At 42.5% G+C, this 20,597-nt stretch overlaps 1 protein-coding gene across 1 annotated transcript in view; it reads left to right on the top strand.

The window, feature by feature from the left end:
• Positions 1–20,597, top strand: part of LOC126334667 (juvenile hormone esterase-like) — a 191,635-nt gene that overhangs the window by 28,682 nt on the left and 142,356 nt on the right. The window contains exon 2 of the mRNA XM_049997132.1: positions 17,056–17,199. Coding sequence (XP_049853089.1) covers positions 17,056–17,199 — 144 coding nt within the window. The remainder of the gene's footprint in view (positions 1–17,055; positions 17,200–20,597) is intronic.

Below are 20,597 nucleotides of genomic sequence, written 5' to 3'. Positions count from 1 at the left end.
GAAGCTGTACGCCGTCTTGATACAGATAAAGCGGAGGAAGTCCGTCGAGAGTCCTGCCGTGTGTTGACCAGAGGTGCACCAATGAAGAGTAATATCTCTCCTATGGAAAGGATAGCCCTACGTAATTTACGAGCAGATGTGGATACAGTAGTTTTAAAATCTGACAAAGGAAATGCTACGGTTCTTATGCCAAGGGATGACTACGTTAATAAGATCAATGCTTTATTATGTGACTCAACGTATCGCAAAATTGATAAGGACCCCACGAGCCGTGTTATGCGAAAAACTGCAGAACTTTTATCAAGTAGTTCGCTATCGAAGGAGGTCATCAAGAGACTAAAACCAAATAGTTCCGTTCCACCAAGGCTATATGGACTGCCTAAGATTCATAAGGAAAATGTGCCGTTACGTCCAATTGTGAGTAACATTGGAGCAGCCACTTATAATCTAGCAAAATTCTTGGCATCTTTGCTTAAACCAGTGATAGGCAAATGTCCACATCACGTAAAGAACTCTAGTGATTTTATTAGTCGACTTCAGTCATTACAGCTGCAAAGTAATGATCTGTTGGTTAGCCTTGATGTGGTTTCTCTTTTTACTAAGGTGCCTCTTGTAGACTCATTACACCTTATCGGCAATATGTTCGATGCAGATATTAAAACATTGTTTGAGCATACTCTCTCCTCTACATATTTTATGTTTAACAATGAATTTTATGAACAATCTGACGGTGTCGCCATGGGGAGCCCATTGTCTCCCCTGGTGGCCAATCTTTTCATGGAAGATTTTGAGGAGAGAGCACTCGATTCTGCCACTTTCAAACCGACAGTGTTTTGGCGTTACGTTGACGACACTTTTATAGTGTGGCCTCTCGGTCTGGACCGTCTCCAGGAATTTTTACATCACATGAACTCCATACATGAAAATATAAAGTTTACTATGGAGATTGAAAAAGATGGTTGTTTGCCATTTTTAGATGTCTTGGTGCGGCGTAAGAATGATGGTACACTTGGTCATTCCGTGTACAGAAAACCTACGCACACAGATCTGTATCTACAAGCCAGTAGTTGCCACCATCCAGCACAAACAGTGGGCGTTCTTAAAACTTTAATTCATCGTGCCCATACCATCTCTGATGCCGACAGTCTTCACACTGAATTGGAACACCTGAAAAAAGTATTCCTGATGAATGGCTTTTCATCTAAGCAAGTGAATAGAGCAATGCAGACCTATAAACGAAGGAACAAGGAAGAAGAAGAGGTCTTCAGGTCGACGGCTTATCTACCATTTATTGGTAATATTTCTTCGCAGATAGGCAGAATATTGAAGAAGTATCAAGTAAGAGTCATCTTTCGCCCTCCTCTCAAAATATCATCACTGATGGGATCCGTTAAGGATGACCTGGGTCTGCGTAAATCAGGTGTTTATAAGATTCCTTGTGATTGCGGCAAATCGTACATAGGGCAAACAATACGAACTGTGCAGGAACGCATTGTGGAACACCAGCGGCATACTCGCCTTCTTCAACCCACCAAGTCTGCAATCGCCGAACATTGTATCTCCACAGGCCACTCCATGAATTACAATGATACAAAAATTGTGGCTCATACATTAAACTTTTGGAGTTCGATTATTTATGAATCAGTGGAAATAAGATTGTCTGACAGAGACACTCTTATTAATCGAGATAGTGGTTTTCAGTTAAACGCCGCTTGGAATCCGCTAATAGAGAAACTCCGTACCCGACGCAGTTATCTGCATAAAGATGAAGATCGATCTGATATCGAAACGCCAAGCTTTCACCGCGGAGGTCGCTAGGCGCAGCGCACGGAGTCGTTGTGTATGCGTACACTGTGTCGCGCATGCGCAATGCCACTTTCATAGGGCTTTAAATAGCAGAGTTCAGCACGTACTCAACACCTCCGAACCCACATCACAACCAGCATCAGGAATTGGTTCAGACATCAAAGAACTTCTAGGTTTCATCACACAATTTGACATTCCAAACATATTAAACACAATCAAGACAGCAGCAGAGCAGCTAAGACAAGCACAGGACAATTTCACCAAAATCACAATTTTATTTCAAGCCGCAGTTAGCATTCTTGGCGGCAAATAAAGCAGTAAAAATCATGAATTGGAATGCCAATGGCATTATAACTCAAAAACATACTCTAGCGGAATTCCTAGATGAGCAAAAGATCGACATTGCGCTCATCACAGAGACTCACCTGCAACCAAACCAGACCTTCAAAATCAGGAATTATGTGGTCCACAGAAATGACAGACCGAACAGACCAGGTGGAGGAACAGCCATTCTGGTCAAAAACAAAATTGTACACAGACGTATCACCTCACCTCATCTCACTAGAATGGAATCAACAGCAATTGAAACAAGATTATTCAACAAAACCATTACCATAGCAGCAGCTTACAATCCACCTACAGGAAGGAGCATATGCCCGCAAGACCTTGAGAACCTTTTCCAAATGCATCAAAATGTTCTGATCGGTGGTGACCTAAATGCTAAACACAGATCCTGGAATTGTCATGCCACAAACACCAATGGCAGAACGCTCCGTAGATTTCTGGACAACAAGCCGAACATCTCCATCATAGCTCCAGACAGGCCAACACACATTCACTACGACACAAGATGCCGCCCAGACATACTGGATATTTTTCTATCAAAAAATCTGACATGGAATACGACAACCGAGGTGGTCAACGACTTGGACTCAGACCACCACCCCGTAATATTAGAAATCAATGGAAACCTGGTCAACTTTCATGACAACAGAACCATCAAGGAATCCACAACAAACTGGATAAAATACAACCAACTACTCACAGCATACACTCCAGAACTACCTCCTCTTCAATCAAAAGCCCAAATCAACAGAGCCATAGAAGAAATCACCACAATCATAAAGGATTGCAGCAAAAGATCTACAACAACAATAACCCACACCACAGGTAGAGACACACTACCCCCACACATCCGGAACCTAATAGAGGAAAAAAGAAACACCAGAAAGAGATGGCAAAACTACAGGGACCCAGCCGACCGACGAAAGTCAGAACAATTGGCCAGGAGGATCAAAAGAGAGCTCCAAAACCACCGTAGCGAGGCATGGGAGGAAACGTTACGAGAAGCAGAAAGGAACCAGGAAAAATTCTGGAAAATTCTTAAAACTCGTAAACTAAACGAAACATCTATACAGCCGCTCCATGGGGAACGTGGAATAGTCTACGACCCCACAGACCGAGCTGAAGCACTGGCGGATTCGCTAGAAAGGCAATTCCAAGCACCAGAAGCGGTAGATGACGAAAGTGATGACCACCAGGAAATGGTACTCAGAAGGGTAAACCGCATCCTAAGTGCCCCGATCAGAACATCTTTCAATCCAATAAACGCAGAAACCATATCACACCACATCAGAAACATACATCCTAAGAAGGCATCAGGCCCAGATTCCATCAAACCGCAACTACTACATCATCTACCTCCAGCAACTATCAATTATCTAACATCAATATATAATGCTTGCTTAAGATTAAATTACTTTCCCAAAGCTTGGAAACAGGCCCGAATCATCACATTACCAAAGCCAAATAAGGACTTATTATTTCCGCAAAACTACAGGCCAATTTCCTTGTTAGACTTCCTAGGAAAAATCCTCGAAAAGCTCATTCAAACGGAACTAAAGAAATTCCTAAAGGATAACAACATAATCATCCCAGAACAATTCGGATTCCGCGAAGAACACAGTACCATCCACCAGGTGACCAGACTCGTCGAGCACATATGTCAGGCCAGGAACATTAGACACAGTACTGGAGCAGTCCTGCTTGACATTGAAAAAGCATTCGATAAGGTATGGCATCAGGGCCTTATTTACAAGCTTCATCACTACAACTGCCCCAACCACATCATCCACATTATTGCTTCTTTTCTCCGCAACAGAGCATTCTATGTCCATGTACCAGGAGCGGCAAGTAACACTAGATCCATAGAGGCTGGAGTCCCGCAAGGCTCAGTGCTGGGGCCCATCCTCTACTCAATATACACAAATGATATCCCCAAACAGCTGGGAGGACACTTGTCATTATTTGCAGACGACACTGCAGTGTACCGCAGCAGTTCAAACCTACAATATATAGTCACAAAAATAGAGCAACACCTACAATCCATCCAGAAATGGGCTAACCAATGGAAAATAACAATAAACGCGGAGAAAACCCAAGCAATACTATTCACATTCAAAAGAATACCTCCTAACCTACATATACGCTTCAAAAATAACAATCTTCCATGGTCAGACACAATAAAGTATCTAGGCATCAAGCTGGACAAGAGGTTGACATTTAGAGACCATGTTACACACATTTGTAACAAGGCTGCAGGAGCAATATTCAGACTGTACCCCATCATTAAAGGTAACAGAATAAATATGCGCGCCAAAAAGAAGATTTTCAAAACCATCATAGAACCAGCCATCACTTACGGCTCTGAAATCTGGTCAATGGCCGCAGACACCAACATAACAAAAGTACAAAGGGTGCAGAACAAATTCTTCAGAATTGCTGCTGATGCTAGCCGGTACCAGACAAACCGAGACATATACACAAATCATAACATACTCAATATCCCGGAAATCATCCAACGAAAGTCCATAAAGTTTTTCCACCAAACCACGGATTCGAACCACCCACTCATCAGAAATCTGGGACAAAATCCACCCGACCCAAGAACGAGATTTCCCATCACGACAAACACCAGAAACTACAACATACCACGATAAACAGTATACAAAACAAAAATAAAATTAAATAAAAACATCATAACACTCACTTAAACTTAAACAACAAACATCTACATACACTCATGACCCTATCATCCCATCATTTTGTTACCACATATCATCAGACAGAAGGCAGGGATCAAGACAGATCCGGTCCTTCGAACACAGGGGTTAAATACCCATCAGACCAGCTCTCTCTCTCTACTCGCCAGTACTACTACAGCGGTGCTCACCTGAAGATGGCCAAAAGACTTTGTGCCGAAATATCGTGGCAGGACGTTACTGACTTACGGCAGTTCTCCCGTGTTATTATGGAACAATCAGTACGCCGGGAAAGTTTTAAACATCACAACGAACATTCTGATATGCAACTGTGAAATCAAAAAATAAAATGGTGATGGGGGCATTGCCCTGGGGAACAATGGCCTGGATTTCATGCACTGTCCCTTGATGTAACTGTGGAGTGAGGGTCGACTGTCCCTGTGCTTGACAGCAGAGAGTTTGGAGATGCCCAACCTTTCGACAGCGGATGCAGTATGCCCAGTGATTTAGACTGTCTGTACTTTTCCGGGACGTGAAACAGACACGACAGAGTGGACGATCCCACTGCTTACGCCAACGCGGTGTGACCATCTGCTCTGAGGCCATTCACACATCCGAAAGTGATGAATCACGGCGTTGCCGTCAGGAAAAGGATTTGCGAGAATTTCGGCACCTTGGTAGCTGTTGATCCGCTGCAGGAGCAGCTGTTGTTGTTGCTGTTCCACGAGTTGCACAGTTTTCACATCCATGAGATACTATTAACCTTTTTCCTTATTGCCATTTCTGGCAGCTGGACTCGGACACGACCAGAAGACCGCGGGCGTCGAGGGTGAGTCACCAAAAATCTCATAAAGGTAACAACTGTGATGGATGAACAGCAAAGACAGCACGACAGAATGACAGGTCTGGATAGTGAACTGGATCAAGAGCCTAGACGCAGCAGTATCAAGAACCAAGCAACACTAAATACAATGAACAACACGAGAGTGTAGTCGGAACACGACTTAAGTCCGGGTCCCTGCACTGCAGCTTTATAGCAAATCCGGGAAAAGTCGCAAGCAACCCTCCAGTTATTGTACAATTAGCTTGCTACCGCACATTAGTAAGCTCTTCGAGCGACTACTTCTCAGCCGGGTGCAACGAATCATCGCTCAAGAGGAATTCTGCCGCCGGAACAGTTTGGTTTTAGAAGTGGACACTCAACCACCCAGCAGATACTCAGGGCAGTGGAGTACATCACCACTGTATTCAATCGTCGAGAATACTGCGGAGCTGTGCTGCTCGATGTCACTAAAGCTTTTGACAGTGTCTGGCACTCAGGCCTCATCTGGAAGCTTCGCCGATTCGGCTTCCCAGAAGCTACCTAGAAGATCGTACCTTCGCTGTCAGAGTTGAAGATGCGATCTCTGCTGCAAAACAAATCAAGGCCGGTGTGCCACAGGGATCTGTCCTTGGACCTGTGTTACGTACCATCTATACCTCCGACCTGCTTGCAATTCCACGAATCGAATGTGCCATTTATGCAGACGACACAATGATGTTTATCCGCAGCCGCTGAAAAGAAGTACTTCTGCTACGCCTACAAAGTGCCTGCAATGCACTACAAGACTGGGCAGCAAAGTGGCGCATCAGCTTTAACTCGGCAAAAACACAAGCCATAATCTTCACATCGAAACGCACGATGCCTCAACGCCGACTCCACATCCACGACACGGAACTCCAGTGGTAAGAGACTGCGCGCTACTTAGGAGTCCTGATGGACAGGAAACTCACCTGGAGACAACACACCAGCGCATGGGGGCATTCTACCCCATTATCAATGATCACTCTGCCCTATCCGTCGAAAACGGCCTGCTGATACACCCATTGTACCCAAAACCATTGTTTGACTACGCCTGTGAAGTGTGGGGGTGGTGCAACGAGAACGTACATACAGCGATTCCAGACGCTGCAGAACAAGATATTACGACGAGTCTATCACGTACCCCCGCAGTTCCCGCACCGCTAACTGCACGGAGCAGCAGAAGATAAAGAAGTACTTCAGCGCCACCAACAAATCGCCAGAAGATTTTATCAAAAAGCGGCAACATCCACAAACCCCCATATAAGGGATCTGGGGGCCCCACTTGAAGAGCTAGGACCACATAGACGTCCTATCGCACTCCTGGATAGGTAAATATCGACATCACAAAATAAGCATAACCAACTTCCCCATTGATGTTTAAAAACACGTCCCACAAACACCCAAGCCAAACACTAAAATAAAGATGAACACAAACATCCATACCCATCAGATGAGGAAGGAAATCCTCCCAGAGTAAAGCCATCATTACTTAGCTTGAAGAAGAAGCCAGAAGACTGTGGACGGAGAGCAGCCGCAGGCGTCGATAGGCTGGCGGGTGGGGCGTGCCCTGCCATTAGCGCCGAGGCGGCGACAGCAGCTCTCGCAAATATTATGCCATTTTTACACCATGAACGAACTTTTAATCGGTTGATAACCAGCTGCGTGAATGGCGGCCGTCTATCGTGTGAACAGGCTCACTATTATGATAGCGTTAAGTAGCGATGCGCGAAAATTCTAGGGGTAAAGGACCAGTTCTAAATTAGGTACTAGTGACATCACTGCGCAGGCGCGAGCTAGTAGCTGTCTGTTGTAGTCACTTCTCAGTTGAGTGCTGCGTCTGCCATGTTGCTTTCTAGTGCACTTACCGTATACTGAGTTTTGTTTCTGTTTATAGTCGTTTCGTTATCACAAGGAACCTTCCGAGCAAGTGAATATAGTGCACTTTTCGTGAATATTTTCACAGAAATTCTTAAATCTTTGTAAATTGATAAATAATTAATGATACGCTAATGTGAAATCACGACTTTGGCACTGTTATGCTTGCAGCGGTATGCTCTGTTCTTTTACACGCTGCGACAAGTTCTTGTACGAGTTTATCGTTCTTCCCTAGTATGCTTGGAGCGCTTCAGTAGACTATAATCTTACTTGAACAATTTCGTTCATCGTGTAAGAAGGACTTTAGGAATGTCGCCTAGCAGCTGCTATCTACGTCCATGCATTCTGGCATGCTGTCGAACATGTTTGGCCGTCATATCAGAATTAAATTTCGAAAATTTCCTTTTTAAGTCAGAAGTGCAAAGCTTTCTTTACCCTCGTCATCTCATATAAATGAGTAAATTTTATATTGGTGTGTATAAGAGTGAACAGGTCCATGTTTGACGTATAATGTTAAGTATTAGTACATACAGTCTGTTTCTATTGTTGATATTATCTGTTTGAGGTACGGCTTGGGCAGCGTGCAGCATTTGAAATTAGCCAGCAGATGCCTGTAAAATCACAGAAAGTGTGGCTCAGGGCTTCCAACTCAGCACTGGTGTCATAATGAAGACCTCGGAATAAGAGGTTGAAAACTTCTAGTTTCTTTTGTACTGGAACTGTTATTGAATTATCCACACATACAGTCTGTTATATAAGCTCACAAACAAACGCAGAATGATATTAAATCCTCGAGATAATCATTTCAAGATAATGAATACTATTTATAACAATAATATAATAAGGAATATATACTGAAAGGCAAGATACTTCAAGAATTACACAGTGTGATTTCGTCAGTCAATGAACCCTCTCAAGAGCATGTTTTTCATTCGTCAGTCGTTGTAATATTCCTCAGTGAATACTATATAGATCCCATTAACACTTATGTGTGCGATTCGGAAGGCAGTCCATAAACAATGTTTAGCAGTAAGGAATGAAAACACAGTTGACAAACTTTTTAACCTGGCATCACTTTACATATTTGAGGCAGCGATTAAATATTTTTCAGTGTGTGTGTGTGTGTGTGTGTGTGTGTGTGTTTGTTTTGTCGACGTATTTTAGAAGTGGAAATACTTCAAACGTAATTGTTTGAAAACTAGTCGATCAAACAATTTTTGAACACAGCCAAGACAGGTGCTCTGAGCTTCATTACAATTAGTTCTTTCATTTTAATGATGGCTAAAATACTAGACTCTGATTAGAGAAAATGGGAGGGGTTACAAACCACAATTGAGCTGGTTTCACCATCATGGATGTTTCCCCACTAACAAAACTGGCCTAGTTCTACCATACTGAATTTTGATTGGCTGCTTCGTTTTAATACCTCCTAAAATACTAGGATTTCCTTGGCTGAAAGAAGGGGGGAGGGGATGTTTTAAATTTCACGCGAACACAACTGGGTTATTACGCCATATTTGATTTGGTTTGGCCATTTCATTTCAATGGTTCCTTAACGTGTAGGTTGTTATTAGCTGGAGAGGGGAGGGAAGGAGGGAGGGGAGGTGGAGACAGATGTGGGCTGTCATGAAGTGATGATGACGTCATTGATAAGGGGGCATGGCTTACCAGCTATTGCCTCCATACCTAGGCAACCCTTAAATTTTGAAAAAATGGCCTCACTGGGTCCCAAAGCCAAAATCTCTAGATTCAAACTTAGGGCTAAGGGGTACACTGGAATGCTTATAGATGTACTACTTATATAGTTTGCTTAACTGTTGGATACATACTTTAACCATGTGAGACCGCTGTAATTTATGAGGTTGAATATTTTAGTTTAAACTGTTGAATGTTTGTCGCTGGACTCATAGCTCATCACTTGCACGTAGGATGCCCTCAGGTCATCAATAGCACTTGTTAATGCACCTGCATGTATAAATAACTTAAAGTTCATCGTCGTATTGGAATACTCTTAAATTGTGTTACGAGCATCAGACAAGTCATCCAAATTAGGTCCCGTTAGATTTTTTCTGTAGACTTGGTCTTGGCCAGCTGAACCATTTATTGTTTCATTAGTGTTTTCTGTTTTATATTAACATATTACCAAGTCGAAACAAGGCCCCAGGAGTGGACAACATTCCATTACAACTACTGACAGCCTTGGGAGAGCCAGTCCTGACAAAACTCTACCATCTGGTGAGCAATATGTATGAGACAGGCGAAATACCCTCAGACTGCAAGAAGAATATAATAATTCCAATCGCAAAGAAAGCAGTTGTTGACAGATGTAAAAATTACCGAACTATCAGTTTAATCAGTCACAGCTGCAAAATACTAACGCGAATTCTTTACAGACGAATGGAAAAACTGGTAGAAGCCGACCTCGGGGAAGATCAGTTTGGATTCCGTAGAAATGTTCGAACACATGAGGCAATACTGACACTGCGATTTATCTTAGAAGAAAGCTTAAGGAAAGACAAACCTACCTTTCTAGCATTTTTAGACTAAAGAAAGCTTTTGACAATGTTGACTGGAATACTCTCTTTCAAATTCTCAAGGTGGCAGGGGTAAAATACAGGGAGCGAAAGGCTACTTACAATTTGTACAGAAACCAGATGGCGGTTATACGAGTCGAGGGACATGAAAGGGAAGCAGTGGTTGGGAAGGGAGTGAGACAGGGTTGTAGCCTCTCCCCGATGCTATTCAATCTGTATATTGAGCAAGCAGTAAAGGAAACAAAAGAAAAGTTCGGAGTAGGTATTAAAAAGCATGGAGAAGAAATAAAAACTTTGAGGTTCGCCGATGACATTGTAATTCTGCCAGAAACAGCAAAGGACTTGGAAGATCAGTTGAACGGAATGAACAGTGTCTTGAAAGGATGATATAAGATGAACATCAACAAAAGCAAAACAAGCATAATGGAATGTAGTCGAATTAAGTCGGGTGATGCTGAAGGAATTAGATTAGGAAATGAGACACCTAAAGTAGTAAAGGAGTTTTGCTATTTGGGGAGCAAAATAACTGATGATGGTCGAAGTAGAGAGGATATAAAATGTAGACATCGAGTATTGATTTAAGTGGTAGGAAGTCGTTTCTGAAAGTATTTGTATGGAGTGTAGCCATGCATGGAAGTGAAACGTGGACGATAAATAGTTTAGACAAGAAGAGAATAGAAGCTTTCGAAATGTGGTGCTGCAGAAGAATGCTGAAGATCAGATGGGTAGATCACATAACTAATGAGGAGGTATTGAATAGAATTGGGGAGAAGAGGAGTTTGTAGCACGACTTGACTAGAAGAAGGGATCGGGTGGTAGGACATGTTCTGAGGCATCAAGAGATCACCAATTTAGTACTGGAGGGTAAAAATCTTAGAGGGAGACCAAGAGATGAGTACACTAAGCAGATTCAGAAGGATGTAGGCTGCAGTAAGTACTGGGAGATGAAGAAGCTTGCGCAGGATAGAGTAGCATGGAGAGCTGCATCAAACCAGTCTCAGGACTGAAGACCACAACAACAACAACATTAACACGTTGGTGATGGTAGTAAGCCGAAGCCTGTCACTATTGTGAATTACATAGTAATGTGTAACGCGCAGCGCATTATCACGCGAGACAGGGAGGTGAGCCAGACCTGGACAGATTAACGACTGTGTACTTCTAGCCTGAGTGTAGCTTTTAGGAGGTCGATTAGTCAAATACTGGGGTGGTCCGATCTTTTCCATTTTAGAGATTAGGATACACACAGAACATAGTTATGTGATTGGCAGATAGAAGATGCACATTACTTTCCTCCCTTAGGTTCCTTGACGACTGTGGCAAGTGGAAGGACAGCTGGCTACGAAATTGAAAAATTAATAAAATTTGCCAAATCCTGGCAATTCGGACCACATACTAGAAGGGATAAATGCTAGGGAAAAGAAAGCTATTCCACGCCTACAGCTTTGATGGTGATGCCTCGTCGTAAGACCTGTTAAAACTATCAAAACTTAAAAAGAATTTTCCAAAGACACCCTGAAAAACGCTGTGACAACATGACCAGACCAAAAACTTGTGGCAGTGTGTTCTACAACCACTGGAAACCTTTATAAAACAAGCTGATGCATAACTTATGTAAATATACTCTGTTAATTTATGTCCTTGATTAGAAGCTGAAGACTGAATTGGTGAGAGATCTCCTCTCGCTAACGGTCACGAACAATCTGTAGCGCTCTAAATGACTGAAATTTTTCTTTGGTAAGACCTAAAACACTTGAGTACACGCATCTAATCAAAATCTGGGTCGGATAATGTACTTCTTACGTATAAAGCCCATTTTCTAGATCAGGTTCGGTAAGTTATGATATAAATTATAATCACTGCTGATATGTCTCTTAAACAGACTGCCAGTGCTGTGTTTCGTATCGACAAATGATTGACATTTTGGAAGTACTGAGCGCCGTGGTCGACATATTCATTGGAGAGGAAAACCATTTTTCAAACTTACTCAAAGATTCCAGAACTAAGAGGAGCGAGATGTAGCGATTACACATGACCTCTCAGAGGACTGTATCTTATGTTCCATGTGCTGATAAAACGACACACTGTTTGTACGATGACGTTGCATTTCTGTGCCGCTAGAGGGCTCCAAAATGTTGTGGCAGGTAACGTTAACTATGTCGGTACGTGAGAAACAGCGTACTATAATCGTGTTTCTATCCGCAAGAAACGTACCTCTAACTGAAATCCATTGAAGAAATGCAAGCTGCGTACGGTGATGATTGTGTCGACATTAGTAATGTTCAACGTTGGGTTGTCTGTGCTCATAATGAAGGAAACGGTTTGCTAACCTCAACATGTGTGACAGAGCTGGCATTAGACAACCGCGTACGGCAAGTAACGAGAATCATCGTCAACGGGTTGATGAACTCATCAGAGAAAATCGTCGACTAACACAGACACAGCTCTCAGGTGCGAGGGTAAGTCAATTATCATCCGCAGTTTAGTTACATTTTTAGTTTGGTAGTACTGTCGTTTTACGTCGATGACACATGCTTTGTTTCTTTGTTGTTATATCTTTACAATTTTCAAGCTGCTAGGTTAGTTTCGTTATTGCTGCCGTGCTGATAATCATGGCTGCTCCGCTGTCTATTTGCACCAAAGAAGAGCAACGTTCAGTGATCCGTTTTTTGTGGTCGGAAGGCGTATCAGTGGCCGAAATTCATCGAAGAGTTTCGGTACAGTACGGGAACAGTGTTTTACCACAACTGAGTTGTCTACGAATGGATTGAAAAATTCCGAAATGGTCGCACAAGTGTTACGCACGACGAAGGAGCCGGACGACCGTTTACCGCCACAAATGATTCTCTTAGACAGACGATTAACTATTGACGAAGTGGCACATCGTCTCCAAATAAGCCACAGTCCTGCCTACGAAATCATCCACAACAGACTTGGGTTTCATAAAGTTGTGCAAGATGGGTCCCAAAACAACTCACAAAGTTGCATAAACAAACGCGCTTGGACATCTGCAAAAAAACATTTGGATCGGTATGGTAACGAAGAGAGACAACTTCTTAGACAGGATCATTACTGGTGACGAAACATGGATACATCACTACGAGCCGTAGAGTGAACGACAGAATAAGGAATAGAAACATCCAAATTCGCCGTCCAAGAAAAAGTTGAAGACCCAGCCGTCCGCAGGAAAACTGATGCTTACGGATTTTTGGGACGCACAAGGTCCAGTAGTGGAACATTATGGGGAAAGGGGCACAACAATAAACAGTGTACGTTACAGTGAGTTGCTTACTGCTGGGCTAAAGCCTGCAATTCGAAGCAAACGCCGAGGATTGCTGTCAAAAGGTGTTGTGTTGTTGCACGACAATGCCCGTCCGTATACTGCTGCCCACACTGCTAAAACGCTCCAGAAACTCAAATTTGAAGTACTGGACCATCCTCGCTATAGTCCCATCTTGCCCCTTCTGACCTAGCGCTTGTTTGGTCCCCTGAAAAGGGCATTAAGGGGCTGTCGATTTGCCGAGGACGAAGAATGAAAGAAATGGTGCATTCCTGGCTTGCAGGTCAACCGAGAACCTTCTTTTATGAGGGCATCAGGAAGCTTCTACAACGATGGACCAAGTGCGTTGAAACGCAAAGAGACTACGTCGAAAAATGATGTTCTTGTAAGTTTCCTATTTGATTACAATAAAATTTTATAACTACTTTGGGGATAATATTTGACTTATCCTCGAACACGTGGTACATAAGGAATGCGTATACAAGCCATCACTAAAAAACTGCAGTACCAAAAATTGTGTACGTGGTGGGTGCCTCGAATGCTCACTTCTGACATGAAACAGAGACTGGACATTTGTCAACAATTTCTTTTTCGTTTCGAGTGTGAGGTTGATGGGCTCCATAATAACATTGTGACAGGTGATGAAAGATGTGTTCACAATTTTGACCCAGAAAACAAGAGAGCATCTGTTTCCAAAACTTAAACAACACCTTCTAGTAATTCATTCTAACAGTGATGAAGCGGTGCAAACGGAGGTGAGGTTGTGGCTCCGCCAACAAAGTCACACATTCTACGGTGACAGTATCAACAAACTGATCTCTGATTGAGAGAAATTTGTTCGTCGCCAGGATGACTATGTCGAGAAATAAATATATAGACATATAGAAGAAAGATGTAGAATGTTAATAACGTTTGTCGCATTAATAAAAAAACTTCAAGAGTTTTCACATAAAAATCCGGAAGCATAACTTTTCTGCATGCCCTCTATACTAATGCATGCCTTGGTTTAAGATGTAAGACCGAACAGTGCCTTCGCCAGTTAACCAAGGAACATATTGGCTTTACATATCGGGATCTATCACAACGATCAGTTCATCAGTCCTGTGATACTAGTTCGAGCTGCTGGCCACACAAGACAGAAACTTGGATGATATTTAACTTTCATATGTAACTAAATATATAGCTTGAGCTAGTTGTAAGTTTCTGGTTCATGGGCTAATGTGCGTCGAGTCGACTTGACAAAACTGTAACAAAAGATAACATGTCCCCCGTTTCAACAGATACAATTAAGTCATAAATATGCGGCGTAATTTTTGTCGAGGGTGCAGAATTACATTCTACGGTGGCACCAATGGTTTCAAGACACCGACTGTTACCTAAGAAGGAACCCACATACCGCCTCCCTCTGCTATTTCCAGACCCAGAGCGCTTTAAGCAGTTTTGTTCGTGGTCCACAGAAGTGTGCTCGTCGCTCCAGTTGAGAGCTGTTCCTTCATCGTGTGTCCGTCTGTGGTGTTTTGCAATAACGTTCGTGTTTCCGACCCTGTAGGGTTCAGTTGCTACAAGCTCTTCGTGCTGGTGATAAACAGCATCGTGTAGTGATGGGAAATAACAAATTCGTTTCGCGTTTGGTGTTCAATGGTGAGGCTACGTTCCATTTGAAAATAAAAGTGTGCCGCCACAGCGGACCAATGTGGAAATCACAGCAACGACATACCGTAGTCGAGCACCAGACTAACTCTTCTTTTTTCATGAGTTTTACGCTGTCTCCCGAGAAAAAGCGTTTTCTTACGGCTTGTTCTTTGTTGACGATTACTGAAATCCCGTACCTGGATATGACCTTTTTTCCAGAATGGCGAGTACATGCCGAAAATTTTATATTTAACAGGACACACATCACCGTAATGGCGTCTCCTTGTGAGAGCGCCTGGTAACAGTGAGCTGCCTACACGGTGAATCAGTCATTAAGGGGGCTACTGATCTTTACAAACTTGTTTTTTTGCTAAACAGACGGTTGCACCAATCAAGCACCTGATCTCACTGCTTTTTATTTATTTATTTATTTTTGAAAGAATCAGTCTATGAGGCTCCCCTGCCAATAATTTTGGGACGAGTTTGACTATCGTTTGCATACCCAGCACATTGTGGAAAGCAAACTGATCGTTTGTGAAAGGTAAACGAAAACAAACGAATTTTAACTATCTGCTAGATCGTGACAAAAAGAAGGCTCCTTTTACAATGACATATTGGCGGAGCCAGTCCATAAAACATGGTCGTAGACATCAAAGAGCAGGTACTGGATCATGCGGTTTGACTATAGCATGGCATTAACTTCATACTGCCTGCCACGACCTTAACAGACCTTACACAACTTGTACGTTCACTTGACATGTTATCCATTAAGCATGTATTACACAATGTTGGTCGCCAACTAATTCTCATGGTCTTACAGCAACCATTACTTTGCCTTGTGGACTCGCAGGCAAACGGCGTGAAGTAAAAAATCACAAGTACATATCTGTGCACTCTTTTAGTCTATTCCACGATATTTAGAGTCTCCCATTGCAGTAAGTGGTGCTCTTCACTCACATTGAATTTTCAAATGTCAGACATCTTTACAGTTCTGTAATTCTAACTATTCGTGTATAGTCATGAAGCTGTTCTATTGCATAAGGTTCGTTTCAGTCGTATGGGTCTTTGTTACTGTTGCAGTTTTCATAAAGGTTCAAATGGCTCTCAGTACTATGGGACTTAATATCTATGGTCATCAGTCCCCTAGAACTTAGAACGACTTAAACCTAACTAACCTAAGGACATCACACAACACCCAGTCATCACGAGGCACAGAAAATCCCTGACCCGGCCGGGAATCGAACCCGGGCGCGGGAAGCGAGAACGCTACCACACGACCACGAACTGCGGACTTTATAGGTTAATGCACAACCTTCCAGTTGCTATACGATTCATTGTTGTATGTTACTTCGACTCCTGCTGATTTATTTGAGTCCAACTCGTTCAGTGCTCTGCTGCATCCTGATTACTTCACTAGAATATCATTCTTTTTCCACATAAACTAACTTTTCGGCTACTGTAGCGCTATGGAACAGTTCTTTATGCACAGACCCTTGACATACTTCCATCTGCGCTTTTTTCTCCTCCCGGCAGAGATTTTCATTTTCACCTTGTAGGTTATCGCATTTTCTTTTTACATCTAGCAACCAAATAACGTATAATCTTCCTGCAGGCTGGGTCAGCTTTCTCTTTGACCATCTCACTTTACTTTATATGTTATATCTCACTCATTCGTTTTAGCCTCTGTGCAGTCGCCATTTATTTCTTTTTTCTAGGCAGCCTACAGTACTAAAATTATATTTCATCTTTTACATTCTCACTCTATCCTAAATAGTAAACATATTTCAGGAGGAGATATGCATTATTAAATACATGATTGTAATGCATTAACTTGCTGATATTTTTTTGAACAACAGTTTTTAAAGTTTTAAAATTTTTTCTTTAATTTTGTTGTAACTTACCGTTCAGTTTCCAAAGAGATCGTTATTGTTGTTAGTAAAAGAACATGTGCTTAATTCTGACTAGGGTGAGCCCTTGATTCCTTGCTGTCAGATTTGCCATTACAGAGAATTTGGAGGACACATCTGCAACTTTGTACTGTAGGCACCGCAGCCTGTGGAACCGTGGTCCGGGGTTCGACGCCCAGAGCGGGAGGGCAACAGTTGCATGCAGGACTCGTTCGGCCTGCTGCTGGGGACCCTCCCGACTTCAGAAGACTGTCTCTTCCTCAACGTGTACACCGACACGGTAAGTTGAGACGAGGAAATTACGGAGTTGTTTTCCCACCAGTTCCAATACGATATCTGTATTACAGATCTGTAGCAGTGGGGGATTGAAGTTTAGTGCTAAGTAGATATACAGACCACGGGTAAGTACTTTACTTTTATTAACTATGAATGAACAACAGTCACTTCTCGAACGATGTTACTGAATAATGTTTCATGGCTATAGTTCACAATCATATAAAACGTTTTGAAACACGTCATCGTCAGCTTTGACTTCTAAACTATTGGTTCATAAAGTCGACTACCACGTGTTGTAGTCAATCATTAAACATGTTAGTGTCTCACTATTATTTATGCAAGTGATGTCAATAGTGGTAACATGAAATACTTAGCTAGCCTGTGGATGTGATGATGACAAATACATTCTAGATATTTTTTAAAATTTTGTCACGTGCTTAACCATAAAATGTTTGCTGCAGTCCACTTGCAAATTGCCAGACGGCCGCAATAGTGATAGTGCATAAATTGTTTAACAATGAAACTATCAAAAAGATGTTACTGCATTACCAATTTGATCCTCAGATAACATGATATCGTTCGACATAAAACTAAAGACATGTGCTAATACCTCAGAACATTATGTGTTCTGCGAAGTGCCGCGTAGCGTCGAACAAATTAAGCTAAGTAAGTATATTTGCTGTAGACGTACCGTCGTGCTGGATTTAAAGATTCGTGTTATGAAGTTATATGAGAACTACGATGGTGCACTGAAAAGTAATGATTCCGAATTCTTTATGTGAAAACTCTTAAAGCTTTTTTAAATAAAACGAACGTTTTCAAACCTACATCTTTATTCTTCATGTCTCGTATTTGCAACTCCGTGCCGATAAGGACCCCGAATTGTAGCGTCTAACATGGCGGCGTGTAACATTGCTACAGTGGTGCGTGAGAAGCAGCGTGCTGTGGTCGAGTTTAAAAAAAAATGGCTCTGGGCACTATGCGACTTAACTTCTGAGGTCATCAGTCGCCTAGAACTTAGAACTAATTAAACCTAACTAACCTAAGGACATCACACACATCCATGCCCGAGGCAGGATTCGAACCTGCGATCGTAGTGGTCGCTCGGTTCCAGACTGTAGTGCATAGAACCGCACGGCCACTATGGCCGGCCGTGGTTGAGTTTGCCCACACATAGAGCTACCACTCCTTCAGCATACCAATGCTAAACTACATACGAGCGCTGCGACATCTGCACCAATCCTACGCCTTGCGTTTGCTGTCATTGATCATCGTCCATACAGTCCTGATTAGGCCCCATCCGATTTTCCTCTGTGTCCAGAGCACAAAGAACACTTTCGAGGATTTCAGTTTTATAGTGATGAAGCAGTGCACACATAGGCGAGGTTGTGGCTCCGTCAACAAAGTCAAACATTGCTGAGTGACGGTATCAACAAGCTGGTCTCTCGTTGGGAGAAATGTGCTCGTTTCCAGGGTGACTACGTTGAGAAATAAATATGTAGACATGAAGAATAAATATGTAGAATTTTAATAACGTTTTGTTTTGTTTACAAGGGTTTGAGAGTTTTTCCATTAAAAATTCGGGGGCATTAGTTTTCAATACCCTGTCGTTGATATTCGTATTCTCGTGATCGCAGATTGAACATAGGACCAAATTCCAAAAACATCACAATTAATATCTAACCCTACTTATAACATATCAAGTCAGCAGCATATTTATTTGTTCATTCATTCTTCACAACTTCAGCTCACTGGCTGAAAAGCTTAAATAGGCCTTAGAAATCACATTTTATTGGATAGTGCTTTGGCCGTCTCCACCAGGCATCACGGCACCTTGAGTATCAGCAACCAAACTGACAGCCTGCAGTCGCGGGTTGCCCGCTACGCAGAGACACCGTAGCACTACACAATCGACAGGCAACACTGATGAACAGCCAGAACAACAACAACAACAACAACAACACTGCAAAGACACCAGCGGCCACCAGGGGCCACTATCGGCCCACAAACATAAGGAAGAGGTCGCTGCAGATCCTAGAACTATTTTCACACGTCAAACCACGTAATGCAAAATAGTGCCGAGGTACCCATCCGCCGAAGCGCTACAAAGGCCGCTCATCGGCAGTTCATCTACCGCCAGCAGACATGCCCCGGCAGCCCGGCTTGTATCCTCTCGCTGATATCCGGATTACGCTTGGTATATCGGAGAAGTCTCTGGCGGGGACTAGTAGGAAATTATTTCAGTCGTTCTCTATATTATTCTTGTAGGTAGTTGTGATTCGAAGACGGATCGCTGTTTTGTGTTGGTGTTATACTTAGAGAATTTGTTTTGGTTAATTGAACAGTCCAATAAATTGTTTCCAGACTTCGATCGTTAGTTTCTTCTGCTTACGCAAACAAATCAGATAGTAATAAATAATGTATTAATTATTTATTTCTGATACTTATTTCAGTAGTGTAACAATTAGAATGACAACTCAAACAAAAATATTAGAAGACTAAGGGAATAGATACTTACGTCAGCTGGTACTTGTACAGTGCTGGCCATTAAAACTGCAACATTAGGAAGGATAGCAAAGAAATTTTATATATTGTGCGTATACAGTACTGTTTTAACAAAACATGATCGAATTTGTGGGTGATTTGAGATACAGAGGACGAGAAATTTAGTGAACAGAGCTGGCACCTCGGTAGCAACAATGCTTCTAACCGGCTGGGTATCGAATCGAACCGAGCTGGGTCGCAGATACGGATGCGTCATTCCATGCTCTTACAGCTTCATGCCAGAGTTCTTCAACGATAGTGGCATGTGCTTGGTGGTGTGCCAGTATCTCGGCAATACACGAATAGGTGTTTGTTGAAATGTAGCGCCACTGAGACCCCGAAGACAGGACACAGCAGTCGACAATAATACGTCATAAATATTTGGTTGTTGCGTAAGTTATTTTGCTTGTTGGCATTCCCATTGCTATGGATTTATTGATCGATTGTCATTTTTTGTGTCGCTCACTGTTACTGTTCGAGTTTACGTATTGTCATTTTGTCATCTGGAGGTAGTGAGCGGAGCTGTGGACCCTAGAAAATGGAGTGCCAGGTTGAAAAATCGGAACATTTACGACATATCCTGTTTGAGTTCAATAGAGCGGTGACACCAACGGCGACAGAGATATTTGCGCACTGTCTGGGGGTAATGTTACTGGACAGAGCACGGAAGGAAAATATTTTCTCGTTTTAAGGAGGATAGTTTTGACATTAGTGACTCTCAACGTTCAAGAACATATTCTGGGTTTGATGAAGCTCGGGTAAATGCATTAATTCACAATGATTCACGCTAGTGTACTCGAGAACTAGCAAATGTCATACCCTTAATGATTCCACCATCGTGTGACATTCGCGTGCAAT

This window comes from Schistocerca gregaria, chromosome 2, assembly GCF_023897955.1.
Source record: "Schistocerca gregaria isolate iqSchGreg1 chromosome 2, iqSchGreg1.2, whole genome shotgun sequence".
NCBI lineage: Eukaryota > Metazoa > Arthropoda > Insecta > Orthoptera > Acrididae > Schistocerca > Schistocerca gregaria.
Note: the sequence above shows the minus strand (reverse complement) of the source record. Positions and strands in the feature narration are given on the sequence as shown.